The sequence below is a fragment of the Pseudonaja textilis genome, chromosome 4, assembly GCF_049901715.1.
Source record: "Pseudonaja textilis isolate UNSWEBS1 chromosome 4, rPseTex1.2, whole genome shotgun sequence".
NCBI classification, from domain to species: Eukaryota; Metazoa; Chordata; class Lepidosauria; order Squamata; family Elapidae; genus Pseudonaja; species Pseudonaja textilis.
This window is the reverse complement of record NC_141993.1, coordinates 88288400-88309695: the sequence shown is the minus strand read 5'-3', so window position 1 is coordinate 88309695 and position 21296 is coordinate 88288400. Positions and strand designations below refer to the sequence as shown.

Genomic DNA, 21296 nt, shown 5'->3' with positions numbered 1-21296 from the left:
AGCACCCTGTCAGCCAAAATGGGGCACGGGGAGGCCACACTAGCCACCCCATGCCCTGGACAGCCTCCTGCAGCCCCCTGCTGGCCAAAACAGGGTGCAGTATGGCTGTGTGGCCCCCACTACCCCATTTTGGCCAGCAGGGGGCTGCGGAAGGTGTCCATCCCATCTGCCCCCCCTGCCCGGCCAGCCCACAAAGGATAACTACGATGCTGATCTGGCCCTCGAAGAAATCCACTTTGACACCCCTGGATTAAATAATCCATCCAGGTCAGATAGACATATTGTGACGAAAGAATTCTCAGGCTAAGAGTGAGCCAGGCCTTCTCGCCAGAAGAAAAGTCTGCCTCACTTGAACCCCTTCCTTGAATCCAGTCTGAAAATGCAACTAAAGGAGATAGTCCTTGACTTATGACCACAACCGAGCCCCAAATTCCCATCGCTATTAAGCAAGACAATTGTTAAGTCAGTTTTGCCCCGTTTTCTTGCCACACTTGTCAAGTGACTCACTGCAGTCATTAAGTTAGTCACAGGGTTGTAAAGCAAATCTGGCTTCCCCGCTGACCTTGCTTGCCAGAAGGTTGAAAAAAGGGGATCCCGTGACCCCAGGACTGTCATAAATATGAACACCTGCTCAGTCTCAGCTGGGGTTCTAGCCAGGGGTGGGATTCCATGGGGATAACAACCGGTTTGGTGATCAAGTGTGCACTCTGCATTTGAAAAAGGCAAGCCCATTCTTACATTCAACGGCAGCCTCTGTGAAGAAAACAGCTGAGGCATGGATAACTGCTCTGCTGCGTGAATCAGCTGTGCTCTAAACAAAGGCATAATGCACAGGAAAGGGCAGGGATGGGCGGGCAGGCGGGCTGACTTCCTCGTCACACAGAACTGGTTCGGAGCGAGCTGAACATCAGAACAAGGGGTTCACCCAAACCAGTCTGAACTGGTAGAATCCCACCGTTGGGATTCTAGCTATGTCTGTAACTACACTAGAGTAACTTAGCTTCAGGGATCCCTGCCCTAAAAAAAACCTCTTGATTTTTTAACTGCAATGCACTCTACGGAGGAAACTACTCAGTCCTTAAGTTAAGTAGCTAGATGGAGCCATATAACAATGATCCCCAAAGTGCTGGATAGTTTGCTATCACCTATCAAGTTCAATTTAAATATTAAAACTGGACTGCACAGCCCTAAGTGGCTTAGGATACAAAAAATATATTCTCCAATATGTATTAAGATCTATTAAGAAGATCCTGTTCTTCATCTTGTGGATAGATTTGGGGTATAATACAGTGGTCACGAATCCCTTCTCCAAAGTGACAATGCTGTACAATGGTTGGAATTAAGGCTGCTTAACTCTGAATATCTTGGGCTTCAGTTTTGTTTTGTTCATCCGATCCACAGGAGAAAAAGGACACCACCACAACTTTTCATGAAGACAATTTGATCCAAGTTATTGCTGACTTGTTCCTCACAGGCACGGACACAGTAGCTTTCACCCTATCTTGGGCTCTGTTTTTTATGGGGATTCATCCCAAAATTCAAGGTGAGAAAAGCCCATGGTGAGAATTCTTGGCTCTCCTCTCTCCTTTTTTAAAAAAATCTCTGCTTTTAGATCTTCCAATTCTGGGCTGTCCAAGGGAGGATGTTGAGATTCTGTCCTTACGGCCTGGAGGCCATGTGGGTTTGAAGGGGGAGACATTCAGTGATGGGATTCAATTTTTTTTACTACCGGTTCTGTGGGCATGACGAGGCTTGGCGGGCATTGCTTGGTGGGCATGGCAGGGGAGGGATACTGTAAAATCTTCATTCCCTCCCCACTCCAGGGGGAAGGATATGCAAAATCCCCATTCCCTCCCCACCCCACTAACCTGCCTTCCAGCTCTGTTCTCCTGCGCAGGGCAACAACGACAACAACAACAACAACAACAAAAGACCCAGATAATCACCTGGGACTTGGGAGGCAGAGAAGTTATTTTATTTATTTATTTGATTTGTCAATCACTTACAAGATAATAGGTATAAGTATAAACATGAGTAAGAATACAGGAAATAGGTACAAATAAATGGGGGCAATAGGACAGGGACAGTAGGCACGATTGGACATTTATGCACGCCCCTTACAGACCTCTTAGGAATGGGGTAAGGTCAATAGTGGATAGTTTAAGATTAAAATAAGACCACACCTAGAGTACTGCATCCAGTTTTGTTCATCACATTATAAAAAAGATGTTGAGACTCTAGAAAAAGTACAGAGAAGAGCAACCAGGATGATTAGGGGACTGGAGGTTAAAACATACAATGGACAGTTGCAGGAACTGAGCTTGGCTAGACTAGTAAAGAGAAGGACCAGGGGAGACATGATAGCGGTCTTCCAATATTTGAGGGGCTGCCACGGGGAGGAAGGGGTCAAGCTATTTTCTAAAGCGCCTCTAGGCTAGACAAGGAATAATGGATGGAAACTGAACAAGGAGAGATTTAACCTGGAAATAAGGAGAAACTTTCTGACAGTGAGAACAGTCAACCAATGGAATAGCTTGCCCTCAGAAGTTGTGGGAGCGCCATCACTTGAGACTTTCAAGAAGAGATTGGACTGCCATTTGTCAGAAATAGTGTAGGGTCTCCCGCTTGGGCAGGGGGTTGGACTATATGGCTTACAAGGTCCCTTTCAACTCTGATTATCTGTTAAATCTGTTAAAGGAGTAGGGGTTAGAGGATGTAACAACAGAGTCAGGTAATACATTCCAGACATTGACCACTCTGTTGCTGAAGTTGTACTTTCTGCAATCAAGTTTGGAGAGTTTAACATTAAGTTTGTATCTGTTGTGTGCTCTTGTATTGTTGCGGTTGAAGCTGAAGTAGTCATTGACTGGTAGGACATTGTAGCCGATAATTTTGTATACAACGCTTAAGTCCAACCGTAGGTGACGTAGTTCTAGATTGTCCAAGCTGAAAATTTCAAGCCTGGTGATGTAGGGTATTGTGTTGCGAGCAGAGGGGTGTAGTACTCTTCTCGTGAAATACTTCTGGACTTGCTCAATTGTATTAATGTCCGATATGCAGTGTGGATTCCAGACAGATGAGCTGTATTTGAGTATTGGTCTAGCAAAATTTTGTATGCCCTAGTTAGCAACTCTATATTTCTGGAGGAGAAGCTTCGTCAGATTAGATTTACAACTCTTAATGCCTTTTTGGTAATGCTATTACAGTGAGCTCTGGTGGCTTAGGTTGCTAGATATGAGTAGTCTGAGGTCCTCAACAGAGTGAGGGTCGTCAACAAGGTCATATCCGCCTAGCTTGTATTTGGTGTACTTGTTTTTGTTTTTACCAATGTGTAGGACAGAGTATTTGTTGGTCGAGATTTGAAGAAGAGATGGGGGGTGGGAGGCAGTCAGAGGTGGGATTTGCTGGTTCTCCGAACTACTCAAAATTTCCACTACCGGTTCTGCAGAACTGGTCAGAACCTGCTGAGTACCACCTCTGGAGACGCTGCCGTACCTGTTAGGCAAGGACATCTTGCTTCTGCCATGCCACGCTGGCCTCCACTTCAATTCTTCCACCCCATCCCTGCTCTTTTGGTCACTCTGGACTCTGTCACACCTGTTTCCCCCAGCTGACCGTCACCATCTGCTGCCTCACAAAAGGCCGAGCTGGGTGCATCTCGTCAGTAGTGGGAAGAAGAAGACAGCAAAGGTGCATTGGGGACAGCAGGGGTGGCAAGGTGAAAGGAGCAGCAGAGCACAGAGTGATGGACGCGCAGGAGGGAACTCTGGGTAGCAGAGTCACTAAAGCCCAGGATGGCAAAGCAGCAGGGGCGGTGATGGTGCAGGGATATCCAAAAGGCCAGAGACAGAAGGAGATAGGCAGGATAGAATCATAGAATGGAACAGAGCTGGAAGGGACCTTGGAGGTCTTCTAGTCCAGCCCCTCGCTCAAGCAGGAGACCCTATACCCATGATGGCAAACCTATGGCAGGGACATTTTTGCTGGCACGCAAGTCACAGGCAAACTTACCTCACTGTGGATGCCTGTTCCTTGCAGCTGATTTTTTGGGGGGTTTGGTTTGGGCCTTTTTCGACCTCCTAGAGCCTTGGAAAAAGCCTCTGCAAGTCTTTTCAGGCTGAATTACAGGCCTGTTTAATCACTTCCTGTAACACCAGAAGTGACGAAACTATAATTTGGCCTGAAAAGCCTTGCGGAGGCTTTTTCCAAGCTTCTGGGAGGCCGAAAAAGGCCTCAAACCAGCGGAAAAATCAGCTGTGAGGCGCAGTGCAGATGAGGGGGTGGTCGGGGGGGATTGCGCACGCATGCACAGAGGGCGTGGGGAGGGGGTACGTATTGCATTCTGGGTACTGGCACATGGGTACGGGAGTGCTGGCAACGCTGGCAATTTTTGGCACAAGAACCCAAAAAGGTTAGCCACCACTGCCCTATACCATTTCAGACAAGTCCAGTCTTTTCTTAAAAACTCCAGTGATGAAGCACCCATGACTTCTGGAGGCAAACTGTTCAAGAAGTTGAAGTGCAATCTGGTAGTCCTCAACTTATGACCACAGTTGAGCCCAATATTCATGTTGCTAAGCAAGACCGTGCTTAGGTACATTTTGCCCTTTTTAAGACCTTTGTCGCCACAACTGTTTAAGTTAGTAAGTCAGAATCACTGCCGTTAGGTTAGTAACACAGTTGTTAAGTCAATGTGGCTTGCCTATTGACTTTGCTGGTCAGAAGGTTGTAAGAAGTGATCACAGGACCTGGGACACGGCAATCGTTGTAAATATGAATCGGTTGTCAAGGGTCTGAATTTTGATCACGTACGTTCGAATGGGCTCTAAATGAACCGTTGTAAACTGAGATCTACCTGTACTGTTGTCCTACATGTGGGTGGGCTACCCAGGGCCCAAACTTTGATTGCATGACTGCATGGCCATAACTTTGAGGACTGGGCATGAATTCTATTCGTTCAATGCTGTGGGGTAACTTCAAATGATTGCTGAATGAATGGTAATAATACCAGAATAATAATAACAACGGAATAACAGAGTTGGAAGTCTTCTAGTCCAGGCTTAAACACTCAAAGAGCCATTTGGACCCATTTCCCACAGAAAAGGAAACCCTGGGAGCCATAAAACCTGGGTGGGCGGGACCGATTTAGCATCACTCCCACCTAGTCACATGACCCCTCCAGCCACGCCTTCCCAGGTTTTGTGGCTCCCGGTGTTTTCTGTGGGAAATGGGTCTCTCTCTCTCTCCCCCTCCCTCCCTCTCTTTTCTCTCTCCCTCCCTCCCTCCCTCTCATTTCTGTTTTTCCTTTTTCCTCTCCTCTCTTTCTTTTCTTTTCTTTTCTCTCTCTCTCTCTCTCTTCCCTTTCCTCTCTCATTTCTCTCTCTCTCCCTCCCTCCCTCCCTCTCTTTTCTCTCCCTCCCTCCCTCCCTCTCATTTCTATTTTTTTTTTTCCTCCTCTCCCTCTCTTTTCTTTTCTCTTTCTCTCTCTCTCTCTCTCTTCTTTCTTCCATTTCCTCTCTCATTTCTCTCTCTCTCTCTTCTTTCTCCCTCTCATTTCTATTTTTCCTCTTTTTCCTCTCCCTCTCCTTTCTTTTATTTTCTCATTTCTCTCTCTCTCTCTCTTTCTTCCCTCTCCTCTCTCATTTCTCTCTCTCTCTCTCTCTCTCTCTCTCTCTCTCTCTCTCTCTCTCTCTCTCTCTCTCTCTTGTGGGGATACCCTCTGCTAGTGAGTGGAGCGGTGCCACTGGTGGCATTGATTGAAAAGTGTTCTCTGGGCAGTTTTAAATCTCACACAGGGGACTTATCCGCATGGAGGACGCTTTTCAGTCAACGTGGCCGGTGGCACTGCTAAAGCTGGAGGAGTAAAGAAGCTCAGGGCATGGGAAAAGGGGGCAAGGCCCCACTGAATCTTGCATGCCCACTCCGGGGATCAGGCTTGGAGAAAGCCAGAGTGCCCTCACTAACGATACTTGTCCCTCAGCTGGTCAACCTGCCTGCCCCACGCACCTTTGCTGTGCTTTGGCCAAGCCTGGCCATTCGCTTGAGGAGGTATCCCCACTCATGGGCATCCTCCTGGTCCCTCAACAGCCAGCCAGGGGGGGCGCATGAGGAGGAGGTTGAGGGCAATCTTTGGGGAAGTCGCCACTGTGGTTCAAGCTCGTTCCTCAGCTGCAGGCCTGTCCCCCTTTCCATCGTACCCTCCTCCTGGATCCCATTCCCACCCCACCAGTCCTCATGTTAGCGAGGTTGGTCTCGTCCACAGCCAGGTTGGGTCAGTGTCTTGGGACAGACAGCAAGTTGCATGACCGGTTTGGCAGGGAGACGCAGGACAGGGGTCAAAGAGCCACATGCGGCTCCGGAGCCTCAGGTTGCTGATACCCATTCTAGTCCAACCACCTGCTTAAGTAGGAAATCCTGTATCGTTTCAGACAAGTTGTTATCCAATCTTTTCTTGTAAGCCTCCAGTGTTGGAGGCAAGTTGTTCCACTGACGAATTATTAGGAAATTTCTCCTTATTTCCAGGTTGCTTCTCTCCTGGATTAGTTTTCATCCATTGCTTCTGGTCCTGCTTTTAGGTGCTTTGGAGAATAGCTTGACTCCCTCTACTTTGTGGCAGCCCCTTAGATACTGGAAGAGTGCTATCCAGAGGTGGTATTCAGCAGGTTCTGACCAGTTTTGGAGAACCGGTAGAGGAAATTTTGAGTAGTTTGGAAAACCGGCAAATACCACCTCTGACTGGCCCTGGCCCCATCTATTCTCTGCCTCCTGAGTCCCAGCTGATTGGTTGGGGTTTCTTTTGTTGCCCTGCACAGGAGAAAGGAACTGGAAAGCAGGTTAGCGGGGTGAGGAGGAAATGGAGATTGTACAGTATACTTCCCCTGCCACACCCACTAAGCCACGCCCAACAAACCACGCCACACCCAACAAGCCACGCCCACAGAACCAGCAGTAAAAAAAATTTGAATCCCACCACTGCTGCTATCATGTCACCCCTGGATGGTTGTTGAGCGAGAACTAACTCTATTCCATTTCATTTATCTAAACATACACAATAGCATTCATTTTCCCTTTAGTTATGGTTCTTGCCAGATTAGCTAGTGACTGAAACTCCAATTAAGTAGAGGGCAAATATCTTGAGGATTCCTTAAAGAGGTTATTCACTTGCTTGTCAATCAGAGTGCATTTCTTTTCTTCTCAGAGAAAGTACAGAAGGAGATCAAAAGTGCACTGGATCCCCACAAAACAATCTGCTACGAGGATCGGAAGAAACTGCCTTATTCGTATGCTGTCATTCATGAAACCCAGCGTCTCAGCAGTATCGCATTTCCCACCCACTTTAGGTTGTGTGAAATAGATTTGAACGTACTTGATTGTTATATTCCAAAGGTACAGAATAACAGCACAGCAACGCCAAACAAACAAACAAACAACAACAAAATCCCCAATGTTGTCAGTCAAAGCAATAGAAAGCCACGGAGGGCGGGGGGGAGGCAATGTTAGCAACAAACAATGTCCCCAAGTGTAATTCACCTTTTGTGCAACACAGAACCAGCAGTTCTACAAGAGAGCTCTAACCCCACACTTTAAAAATAAAAACAAGACCAGTGGTTCTGAGTCCATGTCATAAAGGGGCTCAGGTAAGAGCTGGTAACTTGTCAGAAATGGTATAGGGTCTCCCGCCTGTGCAGGGGGTTGGATCACATTGCAGCCGTCATAAATATGAGTCAGTTGCCAAGCGGCTGAATTTTGATCACGTCACCATGGGGATGCTGCAATAGTCCTAAGTGTGAAAAAAAAAGTTACCATCACTTTTCCACAGGGCCGTTGTAACTTTCAACAGCCACTAAATGAACTGTTGTAAGTCAAGGTGCTTCCTGTACTTGTGGCTTAATGTGATGTGAAAACCCTCAGCCATGGGGTTGCCTACAGTTCAGATACACTCAGATAAAGAGCCACTTTGGTGTAGCGGTTAAGACTGTGACTTATGGTCCTGCCTCAGGCATGAAGCAGCTGGGGGTGACCTTGGGCCAGCCCCTCTCTCTCCACCTTAGGAAAGAAGCAATGGCGAACCAGTTCTGAAAAACCTTGCCAAGACAACTGCAGGGACTTGTTCAGATAGTCAGGTGTCAACATTGACTGGAAGGCACACACATACACATACACAGAGGCAGAGAGCGTGCAAGAGAGACAGACAGATAGAGAGAGACAATGACAGAGACACACAGAGAGAGAGATGGAGAGAGAGAGAGAGACAGAGAGAGACAGATACACCACAGAGACAGAGAGAGACAAAAGGACATACACAGAGAGAGACACAGAGAGAGACAAAGAAAGAGAGACAGAGAGAGACACACACACAGAGGCAGAGGGACACACAGAGAGAGACAGAGAAACAGAGACACACACAGAGAGAGACACACACACACAGAGGCAGAGGGACAGAGAGGGAGACAGAGACAGAGAGAGATGGAGAGAGAGAGACAGAGAGAGACAGATACACACAAAGAGAGACAGAGAGAGACAAAAGGACACACAGAGAGAGAGACAGACAGACAGAGACACAGAGAGAGACAAAGAAAGAGAGACAGAGAGAGACACACACACAGAGGCAGAGGGACAGAGAGAGAGAGACAGAGAAACAGAGACACACAGAGAGAGAGACACACACACACAGAGGCAGAGGGACAGAGAGGGAGATAGAGACAGAGAGAGATGGAGAGAGAGAGAGAGACAGAGAGAGACAGATACACACAAAGAGAGACAGAGACAAAAGGACACACACAGAGAGAGACAGAGAGAGACAAAAGTACATACACAGAGAGAGACAGAGAGAGCCACAGAGAGAGACAAAGAGAGAGAGACAGAGAGACACACACACACACAGAGGCAGAGGGACACACAGAGAGAGAGACAGAGAGAGATGGAGAGAGAGACAGAGAGAGACAGATACACACATAGAGAGACAGATAGAGACAATGACAGAGACACAGAGAGAGAGATGGAGAGAGAGAAACAGAGAGAGACAGATATACACAAAGAGAGACAGAGAGAGACAAAAGGACAGAGAGAGAGAGAGACAGAGAGAGACAGAGAGAGACAAAAGGACACACACAGAGAGAGACAGAGAGAGACAGAGAGAGACAAAAGGACACACACAGAGAGACAGAGAGAGCCACAGAGAGAGACAAAGAGAGAGAGACAGAGAAACAGAGAGAGCCACAGACACACAGACACACAGACACACACACACACACAGAAGCAGAGGGACAGAGAGAGAGAGAGACAGAGAGAGATGGAGAGAGAGACAGAGAGACAGATACACACATAGAGAGACAGATAGAGACAAAAGGACACAGAGAGAGAGAGAGACAGAGAAACAGAGAGACAGAGACACACACACACACATACACACAGAGGCAGAGGGACAGAGAGACAGAGACAGAGACAGACAGAGACAGACAAAAGGAGAGAGAGACAGAGAAACAGAGAGAGCCACAGACACACAGACACACAGACACACACACAGAAGCAGAGGGACAGAGAGAGAGAGACAGAGAGAGATGGAGAGAGAGAGACAGAGAGACAGATACACACATAGAGAGACAGATAGAGACAAAAGGACACAGAGAGAGAGAGAGACAGAGAAACAGAGAGACAGAGACACACACACACATACACACAGAGGCAGAGGGACAGAGAGACGAGAGACAGATACACACAGAGAGACAGAGAGACAAAAGGAGAGAGAGACAGAGAGAGAAAGAGACAGAGACACACAGAGAGAGACATAGAGACAGGGAGAGACAGAGTGAGACACACATAGAGAGAGACAGAGAGACACACACAGAGAGAGAGAGAGAGACAAAGAGACAGAGAGAAACAGAGAGAGACAGAGACAGAGACAGAGAGAGACGGAGAGAGAGACAGTGAGAGACAGATACACACAAAGAGAGACAGATAGAGACAAAAGGACACACACACAGAGAGAGGGACAGACAGAGAGACACACAGAGAGAGACAAAGAGACAGAGAGACACAGAGAGCCAGACACACACAGACACACAGACAGACAGACAGACAGACAGAGAATTAATAGAGACACTAGGTTAAGCTAAGCATGCTTTGTGAAAACAGCAGTTAATGTTATCCTTTTTCAGGGTAGCATTGTGATCCCTGATTCCTGCTCTGTTCTACTGGATCCCAAACAATGGGAGACGCCACGACAGTTTAACCCTAGCCACTTTTTGGATCAAGATGGGAAATTTGTATTCAGAGAAGATTTCCTTACCTTTGGGGCAGGTAAATACACTGACAACATATCCCATCTATCTTCAAAGTTTAGCAGTAGCTTTGAAGCATAGTTTTGGTACTTGGACAACCCTTAGGTTTTGCAAAACTTCTGTAATGGGTTTCTATAGCTAAAAGCTTTAATGTCTGTAAATTTCATTCACAGTGATTTGTTTAACAATTACTGCAAAAAAATAAATCATAAATTTGGGTCAGTCATTTTATGACTATTGTGACATACGATCATAATGGGCTGGCTTCATGTCAAGGACTAATTGTGCTGCATGGAACTTTTCACAATTAATTTTTTTTTTAAAATCTGCTCATTCCATGACTGAGAACAGAGTTTTCCTAGCATTCTAACCACTGGTGATGCAGTGGTCAGAATGCAGTATTGCGGGCTAATTCTGCTGACTGCCAGCAGTTCAGTTCTCACCAGCTCATAGTTGACTCAGCCTTCCATCTTTCCGAGGTCAGTAAAATGAGGACCCAGATTGTTGGGGGCAAGAGACAGACATTTAAACCACTTAAAGAGGGGTGTAAAGCACTGTGAAGCGATATATAAGTGCTATTGCTAAGTGCTATTTTTTAAAATGCTTGCCAATTTGCATCTAGGTTGTAACCACAATCGTCTTTGGTAGCGGTTCATGTCTGCATCTCATGAACTTCCCTTTATTTTTTTTTTAGGTGCCCGTGAATGTTTGGGGAAGTCTTTGGCTCAGATGGAGCTCTTCATTTTTTTCACCAACCTTATGAAAACGTTTACTTTCCAGTATCCAGAAGGACTAAAAGGATTTAACATGGAGCATGTGATAGGGGCTGGGATGCAGCCTTTCCCGCTGAAGATCCGTGCTGTTCCTTGTTAATCCCCAACGTTGGCGGAGCTTGATCTGTTGCGATAGATTTTTGACCCTCCTGTAGCTTGTTATTAGTTACTCTTCATGTCTCCTTTTTATAATTTTGCTCAGTGACATATGTTTATGAAGTCTTCATATATGCATTGTCATATTTACCTAAAACAAAGGACTCAGAATTGAAGATGACTCCTCCAAATAGGAAAAGTAGGCTAGAAGAATAACAAAGAACTGGGGGAAAAAATACAATTGGGGAACACTTGAAATTGTTGGCGTTGTATTGACTTCCCTGCTGCCCTTTACCTGTATTGCTGAATTCTGAGTCCCTTAATCTGTTGGTGCTCAGGTCTTGGCAGCATAAAATCTGTGGTGACCCATGGCAACCACGGACTTGTCCCAAGTTAACAATAGCCCAATGCATAACAGGGTTCCAGGTTAGATTTGGGTATCTGATGCGTATTCAGAAGAAGGTTGGGTAGGGACAGGCTATCTGGCAGATACTCAGATCCACTCCAACCTGGACTCCAACTGGAGTCCAGCTGAGATACCCAAATTTGAACCTGCAACTCTTGAGGAAGTGGGCACTTTCTCTGTGCTGTTAGCTTAGTGGCGGATTCCTCCTGTACCTCATTCCATGCTATGGTGTCTGCTGCTTTGAGGGAGAGGATGGTGCCTTAAGTCTTTTCTTTCAAGATGAGAGAGGTACACTGCAGTGATGGTATTAATTCCAAAGCACTTAACCCTTTTAATCATACACTCTTTCACTTGTTCTTTGCTTCAAGTATATATATATATTTTAGCCATTGCATGGCCGTCATTGGTAGAGATCATCCTTTTTCCCACCTGAATTGCATAAAGTTTGAATTCTACCATTGATTTCATCCTGAAGCTGAATTTTAAAAAAAGACCAAAATGTTTTCTTTCTTTATTATTAACATTACACCATACCTTTTTGAGCATGTCAACAATCAAAGTGGCTTACAACTTTTGCATCTAAAATACAGGTAGTTCTCAACTTACAACTGTTCATTTAGTGATCATTCAAAGCTACAACAGCACTGAAAAAAGTGACTTACGCCCATTTTTCACACTTATGACCTTTGCAGCATCCCCATGGTCACATGATGAACATTCAGATGTTTGGCCACTGACTCATATTTATGACGGTTGCAGTGTCCTGGGTTGTATGTGTGTGTCATGTGATTACCACTTGCGAACTTCTGACAAGCAAAATCAATGGGGAAACCAGATTTACTTATCAACATGTTACTGTCTTAAAAACTACAGTGATTCATTTAACAACTGTGGCAAAAGGTCATAAAATGGAGCAGTGTTCACTTAACAACCGTCTTGCTTAGCAACATAAACATTGGGCTCAATTGCAGCTGTAAATCAAAGACTACCTGTAACTCCAGTAGTTTGGAATACTCCAATATCTAAGAAACTTTGCGATGGATTGTTGAATCCTTAGGGTTCTGTGAGTCTTGTTGTTTTCCTGTCTTGACATCCTCTTACGAGACTATGTCTCATCAATCAGGGAGGAGTGGGACTTGCTGATTGCTTATCTATAATCACCATCTTTTAATGACCCCATAATCCTTTGCGAGCTGGAGTCTGAGCAACTGAATGGAGCTAGCAGGGTGTTTCATGGCCAGATACCCTTCCTGTTGCCAATGAGGAGTTTTGTTCAGGGGTATATTCTCATAGTGCCGAGAGAGAGAAATATCTGCCTCTACCTAGGATCGAACTCACAGCCTCCTGATTTGTGAGGCGAGAGCTCCACCTTTAGGCCACCGCACCACTCTGATTGCTTATCTACAATGCTTTGTCAATCTTGGTTGGATGTGGCTTCATTCTTGATGATTCTTTGATTAGGCTAATGTTTCCTCCTTGATTGTTTCTTGGCTACCAAAGATTAATTACAATGTGTACTCGTGTACTTAAAGTCAAAAAATGGAATATTTGCATGAATACCACTGAAACTTCTTTATTGTAATTGACAATTTATAGCTTGGCGGTAAAGATGTATGTGTCCTAAAAGATTAGATTGGGGCAGAGGGCCACCCAGAGTCACTCAATTGTGAGATGAGCAGTGTATAAATTTAATAAATAAATTGATAAAGAAAACATCTCGCCCTGAAAACGTTCCACAGAACCTTTCTACCATTGTATGGTCCTGTTCCCACAGTGTCACCCATATGGTTTTTTCCCATATGTTGAATGGAGAACCTGGGAAAACTGTCCAAGCTCAACTGTACAGGTAGTCCTCAACTTATGACCCAACCATCGAGCCCAACTTTTATGCTGCTAAGTGAGAAATTCGTTAAGTGAATTTTTATCGCATTGTACGACCTTTCTTGCCACGTTTGTTAAGTGAATCACGGCGGTTGTTAAATTAGTAAAATGGTTATTAAGTGAACTGTTGTAAATCAAGGTACTACCTGTAGTAGGAATCAGCAGCTGGGAAAACTGGAGCGGAGAGGCATTCCCTTGAGAGTCAGAATGAGAAAAAAAGAATATCTCAAGAAAAGAAAAAGAGTTTTGCCCTTGTAGGAAGCAGAAATTGCAGAGGAGAAAAATACAGGAAGCACCTTGACTTACTACAGTTCATTTAGTGACCGTTCAAACTTACAACATCACTGAAATAAGTGACATGGCCATTCTTCATACTTACGACCTTTGCAGCATCCCCCATGGTTACGTGATCAAAATTCAGACGCTTGGCCACTGACTCTATTTATGACGGTTACAGTGTCCCGGGGTCCTGTGATCCCCTTTTGTGACCTTCTGACAAGCAAAGTCAACGGGGAAGCCAGATTCACTGAACAACCTTGTTATTCATTTAACAACTGCAGTGATTAACAACTGAGGTAAAAACGGCCATGAAATGGGGCAAAATTCACTTGACAAATGTCTCACAGAAAATTTTGGGCTCAATTGTGGTCGTAAGCTGAGGACTACCTATAATGTAGTTTGGCAGGGAAACAATCAAACTAAGTCTAAGTGCAGGCTATTGAAGGTTGCAACGGAGCAGAAACACCCGTTGAAAACTGCTGAATAAGAATACTTTGTTGTTGTTAATCGCGAAGTCGTGTCTGACCCATCGTGACCCCATAGACAACATTCCCCCAGGCCTTCCTGTCCTCTACCATCCTCCGGAGTCTATCTAAGCTCATGCCTACAACTTTGGTGACTCCATCCAGAACACTGATGGGTGTTTCTCAACTTTGCAGGTTTAAGATGCCTGGACTTCAACTCCCAGAATTCCATAGCCATCAATCTGGGGTGGGATTTTATTGGTTCCGACCAGTTCTATAGAACGGGTTGTTATGATTCTGCACAGTTCGGAGAACCGACAAATTGTGCCCCGGCTGGCCCCATCTCTCTCTAACTGCCCCTCCCCTCCCTACCCAGTCAGTCCTTATCGTGCATGCGCAACATCGTGCACATGCCCGACATTGCTGACTGTATTCTCCCTTGCCCAGTCACTCCTTAAGGTAATTCTTTTTTTACTTCCTCCCAACGATCAGCTGTTCCGACGATCAGTTGTGCCGGGATTCCCCTCACTGTCTTACCGCTTCACCCAGGAGGCTTCCCTGAGGCCCAGGAGGCGAAGAGGGGTGCGCGGGATGTGTGTGTGCTGCATGCCCCCCTCCCGTGCTCCATTTTTTGTCTTCCTGGGCCTCAGGAAAACTTCCTGGGAGCAAAAATGCCCCCCAGGAGGCTTCCCTGGGGCCCAGGAGGCAAAAAAAAAAAAAAAATGGAGCATGGGGGATGGGGTTTGCTGCGAAAAAAACTAAAAGCCACCCCTACCCAGTCACATGGCCATGCCCACCTAGCCACTCCCACCTAGCCACGCCCATAGAACAGGTTGTAAAAATATTTGCATCCTATCTCTGCATCAATCCCAGGTATGGAATTCTAGGAATTGAAGTCTATGCAACTTAAAGCCTCCAAGTTGACATACATCGATATATACCCTTAAAGAGTAGCAATAGGAAAGACAGAGTTGAGGACCAAAGAAATGGAGTGGCTATCAAATCATATTGTAGTGAAATAGAACAGAATATTATTATTAGCATCTATTAACTACTCAGGTTGTAGGCTACCCAGAATCACTGTCTATAAGTTTGATCGTTATATAAATTTGTTAAATAAATAAATATGATAGCTGAAATAGGATTTTAAAGATAGAATGTGTGCATGGAGGCTGTAAAAAAAACAACAGATTAAACAATAACTCAATGTAAGTTTAGCACTAAGAACATTTTATTTAGGAGTAAGATATTATAGTAACCGGAGAGCCAGTTTGATGAAGTGATTTAAGGCATCGGGATAGAAACTGGGAGACCATGAATTTGAGTCCTGCTTTCAACGCAAAGCCAGCTGGGTGGTCTTGGCCCAGTCACTTTCTCTCAGCCCCAAGAAAGTGCCAATGGCAAACCACTTGTGAAAATCCTTCCCAAGAAAACTGCAGGGACTTGTTCAGGCTGTCTCAGAGAATGGAACATGATTGAATCAAGGGAGTGGGGGGGATAATTAGATGAAATAAAGACAGCAGGATTAACGCTGCATAGATAGAATATAGATACAATGCTAGCAAGAATATATGTATTTATGTAACCATAGATAAAAGTCACAATTTGGCAGTTCACTTTTGTAAAATTTCCTTGTGCAAAATGAAAAGTCTCCACCAACCATAGCAGGGAGATTCTTACTGGATAGAAACACCAGGCCAAGATGTGGTTTCATGCTATTTGATGATTTTATTCTGTTTGTTTGTTTTTGTTCTGTTACATTCCTTGAAGAATAAAAATAAAAATGTTAGAGCAAGCACTTTGTTCTGTCTTCCTTTTTTCCTCCGCTGGTTCAGTTCCAAGCTGGGATAAAAGCACTGGAAACATGGAGGCTGTTTGGAAAGATGCTATATCGATGAAGCAGAACCACCAAGCACATGGTTCTGGCTATCTGACCACATGGAGTTGAGAGTGGAGGATTATTTGTCGAGGTAATTCCCTGTTAGGAGAATGAGCACATACAGGGAGACGTAGTGAGAGTAGTGAAGAATAACACACAAACAGCACACAGATACACTGTACAATAAATGTAGGTTTTTACTTCCAATAAACGTTTAGGCAAAGTCCAAAACAAGCAGTCCAAGTCATTCACAGTTAAATCAATCAGTTTTCAGTTCAGGGATAATCCAAATATCAAAGTCCAGTATCAAAAACAGTTGAATAACAGACTTACATCAACGATCAGTAACAGTCATTTGGAGGAACGGCAACTCTCTCCAACAGAAGAAACAAAGACTCACTGAGACTAAACAACCCAGGTTTCTGGCTCTATCTTATGGCCACAGTTAAGCACAGGCTTAACCTTCCTGCCCTCATTTCACGTTGCCTTTGATCACAAAGCAGATCTTTATGATAAACAACTCTTTTGTAACTTACCAACTGCATGCCAAATCCCAGCCACCCGCCCCCCAGGGGAACCACAAAGCAACACCCCAATTTATTAAAAATCCACCATTTTAATAAAAATAAATCAACCAAGCCATTTATTCAAATACAGGAACAATTTATTCAAACAAAGGAACAATTTATGCAAACATACGTAGGAACAATTTATTCAAAAACAGTGATGTCATCTTCTTCTGGGACATCGTCATAACACTCCGAAGCCTGAATTCCACCTGGAATCTCTTGTGATTCCATTGCCTGTAAAAGAATTGGTCCCAATCGCTGATGTTTAGCAATAGAGGTCTCCTCAAAGGAGTACCTTTTGTCCATGTATCCTGCTCGTAGCGCATGGGCAACGCAGGTGTCAGTGATGGTATCCCATGCCTTCTTCACCCAACTCACAACCTCTGCCAGGCTAGGCTTCACAAAGTTTTCTTGTTGGTTTCTCTCCATGCGATTCTCAATATAGTCATTGATTTGTACCTGCAGATTGTCCTTGAATGGTTTGTTTACTGCAATGTCTAGGGTTTGGAGATGTGCTGTCATTCCTGCTGGGATCATTATTTGATCCACTCTTCTTGGTGCAAGGAAACGCTTCATGTCTTTGGCATGGTGAGTTGCTGGCTGCATCCCATATCAGCATGCCTCTTTGGCCACCTCGCACAACAAGTGGCAGTACTAACTCGATCCACTTCCTTATAACACCCTGTGTGCACCAAGCCTTTTCGGTTTCAAGCACATAAGTCCCTGAAACACGTTCATTTTTTTTCTTTTTTGCCCTTGGCAACGACAAGAGGTGCTACTTTTGTCCCCTCCAGGTGAATGGCCAAGATGCAGGTAATACGTGCACTTTCATATCCAGTTGATGGAATGTAAATTGACGAGGCACCCCTCTTATCAATTGTTGTTTGAGCCTCTTGGCCCAAAAAAACTGCAGTCTCATCCATCGCAATCATGTGAGAGACATTATATTTGGAGAAATCAATGGCATCAACAAATGATTTAAAAGCAAGTGCCCATTTGACAATTTCAGCATCTTCTAGCTTGAAAAGCGAGGTGGATCTCCTCAGAGACAATTCATATCGCTGAAGGAAGCCATCTAGCCAGCGATGAGAGGCTTTGAATTCTACCAGGGTAATTTCAAACTGTGGTGTCATTGCAAGGTCAAATGCTTGAATATCAGCCCTGCGTACAACCAAAGCCTTTGCTCTCCTGTCAGCAATCCATTGAGCGATGGTGTCTTCGAGTTCAGGATATAATGGATGCCGACCTGACCCACACCTGCGCTTCTTGGCATTTCCCTTCTGCACCTGTTGACTGAGGTTATCATCCTCAGCTCTCCATTTTCGGACCATACGGAGATGCAGCATATTCTCTTTGCAGAAAGCGGTCGGATTCTTACCACGAGAATCCTCCATGATTGCTTTCTTGAATCCCACGGAGTAGCTCTTTCTTTCTAAACTCATCTTCTCTCTAGACCAAAATAAAAAAATCACTTTAGATCATGAACTCAATTAATCAATTAATCCACACACATTAAGCCACCTTGGGGTGGAGGCTGGGATTTGGCATGCAGTTGGTAAGTTACAAAAGGGTTGTTTATCATTCAGATCTGCTTTCTGATCAAAGGCAACATGAAATGAGGGCAGGGAGGGAAGAAGTAGCAGCTTGTGCTTAACCGAGTTTCTGAACCTGAAGGTCCCTGCTCTTCCGCCACCTGTCTTTTGCTGGTGCAATTTACCTGGGTGGGGGGTTGTCCCAAGACCCTTTGAGTTTATTCATTCATTTACGTTTCCCCAAGGGGCTTTTGGGGGGGGAGTATTTCTCCCCTGCAATGCAGCCATCATCTCTCCCGGGCCCAGCAAGACGCCGTCCTCCCCACTGGAGGAAGGTGGGGGTTCAGGGAAGTGTCCTGTTAAACATTAAAGCAATCCAAAAGACCACCCTTTGGGGACACCAGGATGATCTTCACCCAGCTCAGACAAAAAACCCAGGAGCCCCTCCTGCCCTGCCCACCCCAGTGCCTGCTCTGCTCAAGTCAGAGATTGGGGGGGGGGGGGAAACAAGCCTTGGATTCCCAGAGTGCACCTGGAAGGAGGCTTGTCTAGGATGGAAACAGGGTTGGAGCTGGGATGGAGTCGCCAGGAGAGGATTTCCAAGGCTGCGGAGAGACGTTTAAAAGAGTGGGACAGGAGAAGACAAAAGCTTCTTTAGCAAGCCTCCTGCGATCCAAATGGTTGCAGTGGGAAATCGAGGCGGGGGGTGGGGGAATAGGGCTATCTGAGGGGACGAAGAAGAGCGGCTGGCTCAGGAAGCAGAAATGCAGCGGGAATCTTGGGGTCGTCTGATATTTATTCTGACAACAGCATATGTACATTGCATTGAGCTTGCAGTTGCATTGAGTTGGCAGTTGCATTGAGATTGCAGTTGGGAACCTGGTGCATAGGCACGCCTCTCCCCGAAGCGGATGGGGACTCTTTCTTCAAGGGAGCTTTTGTCTGCCGATAGAAGTGGCATCGCGGCAAGGGGAGTGTGTGTGTGCGCTCACCCCGAGTCCGCTTCTACTGGCTGATCGAAGTGGCTGGTGACTGCATTTGGGGAGCTTCCATCGCCCGAAAGAGACTCCCTAAAGGCGAGGGGACATGGGCAGCCATGTCTCGCCCTGAAGTGGCTGGGGACTCTGCCTTCGGTGAGCTTTCGCTGGCCAATAGAAACGGCTTCGTGGAGAGGTACGTGCATATGGGCCGCTCTAGGTGGGGGAGGAAATTAAGTCACCCCTGAAAAGATGCCCTAGCCGTTTTTTCAGGGGTCAAAAAAAATAAAAGGCCTGGCCTTATTTTGTGAGAAACACGGTATACATTGGTTCCACTCATATCCTGATTGCTTTAAGCCATAAAGACTCTTTTTTCAATCTCCAGCAATCAGTTGTCTTATCATTTTTCATACCTAAAGGTTTCTTTAAATAAATAGTGTGTTGCAATGGTACATGCAAATATGCCATCTCTACATCCAAATGATTTACAATGTATTTCTCCTTAGCTGCCTGTTAAGTTTGGGAAAAGAGAGGCTGAACCAGAGCATGAGTGCAACAATACTTTATTATAACAATAAAGGGCTGACCGTGCTTGCCACGCCTGGAAACTGGCTCGCAGCAATCAGCAACTGGTTGGACCCTGCAGCCTGCTTTTATAGCTGGCTGCTGGGGAGAACCAACCAATGAGTGAAGGGAAGAACGCCCACGCAAAGTGAATGGACCTGAGTGAGAACTCCTAGAGTTCTCAGGACATAACACCCCTTCCCCCCAGATGCGAACACGCATAGTCTTTGAGGTAGGCAGGAGGTTTATGTTGGCGCCCGGAACGGCGCAGCTCTGGAACGTTGTCTGTCCGTTCGGGGTCTGCCTGGGAAGGCAGAGCCTGCAAAGTGTCACCAGTGTGCCCCTCGGTTCGGGCATGCCCGGGGCTCGTAGGGTTGGTCACTGGGGACGTGCTCCCGTAGACTGGATTGGGCTGGTCGACCGTCTGTGTTCGGGCTTTCGGGATCGGCTGTTGGTGTGAACTGGTCGCCGGGCATGATGTGGATGTGGGGCTGATGATGAGGCCTCCCTTCGTCTGGTGACTCTGGATCCCTGCTGACGAGGGTGCTGAGGCGCCTACGCAGTTGGTCTATGTGCCTCCTCCAGACACGGCCATCCTCCAGTCTGACCCGGTACGACCGCGGCCCGGTGATGGCTACGATCTCGCCCGGGATCCACAGGGGGTCTCCAGCGAAGTTCCTCATGAATACTGGCTCCTGTAAGATAAAATGTCTAACCCCCGATGTGGAAGTGAGGGGAGAGTCAGGGCAGTATTGTGGGTGAAGTCTGTCCAATACAGTCCTCAGACGCCTGCCCATCAGGAGCTCAGCTGGGGACTTATTGGTGACTGAACAAGGAGTTGAGTGTTGGCTCATCAGGAACCGCGAGAGTTTGTGGTGCCAGCCATCCTTGCTGAACCTAGCCAGGGCTTCTTTAGTGGTCCTGACGGCCCTTTCAGCCAATCCGTTACTGGCAGGATGAAATGGGGCTGTGAAAATGTGGCGGATACCCAGGTTGGCAGCGAAACGGCTGAACTCGGTCGATGCGAACTGTGGGCCATTGTCGGAGACAATGGAGTCGGGTAGCCCGTGCGTTACGAACAGGCGTGTTAACACGTTGGTGATTGCTAGTGTGGTGGTCGTGGATAGCTGTGCTACGTCAATCCATTTGGAATAGGCGTCCACGACCACTAGGAACATCTTCCCATGCAAGGGGCCGGCCAGGTCGATGTGAATTCTGGACCAAGGAGCGCTGGCGCTTTCCCATCTGGTAGGGGTGGCAATGGGGGGAGCAGGACGGGATTCCTGGCAAATGCTGCAGGAACTTACCCAATTGACAACGTCCTCGTCGAGACCCGGCCACCACACATAGCTGCATGCTAATGCCTTCATTCTCACGATGCCAGGGTGTCCCTCGTGCAATGCCTCCAGAACTCGGGTACGCAGTGAGGTCGGGATGACCACTCGAGTGCCCCATAGTAGACAGCCCTGCAAACTGGACAACTCCTGCATGCGAGTCTTGAAAGGTGTGAATTTGTTTTCAACATTGCCACCCGGCCACCCCCTCCGTACCCAGTCGAGCACCTGGGCGAGCGTTTGGTCTGCCTTGGTTTTAGCA

The 21296-nt window shown here is 46.3% G+C and overlaps 1 protein-coding gene across 1 annotated transcript in view; it reads left to right on the top strand.

The window, feature by feature from the left end:
- The window catches only part of LOC113450533 (cytochrome P450 2J4-like), a 36648-nt gene extending 20671 nt beyond the window's left edge, over window positions 1-15977 (top strand). Inside the window, exons 6-9 of the mRNA XM_026721757.2 lie at window positions 1402-1543; window positions 7199-7386; window positions 10158-10299; window positions 10975-15977. Of these exons, the coding sequence (XP_026577542.1) occupies window positions 1402-1543; window positions 7199-7386; window positions 10158-10299; window positions 10975-11153 (651 nt within the window). The 3' untranslated portion in view covers window positions 11154-15977. The remainder of the gene's footprint in view (window positions 1-1401; window positions 1544-7198; window positions 7387-10157; window positions 10300-10974) is intronic.
- The last annotated feature ends 5319 nt before the right edge of the window (window positions 15978-21296 follow it).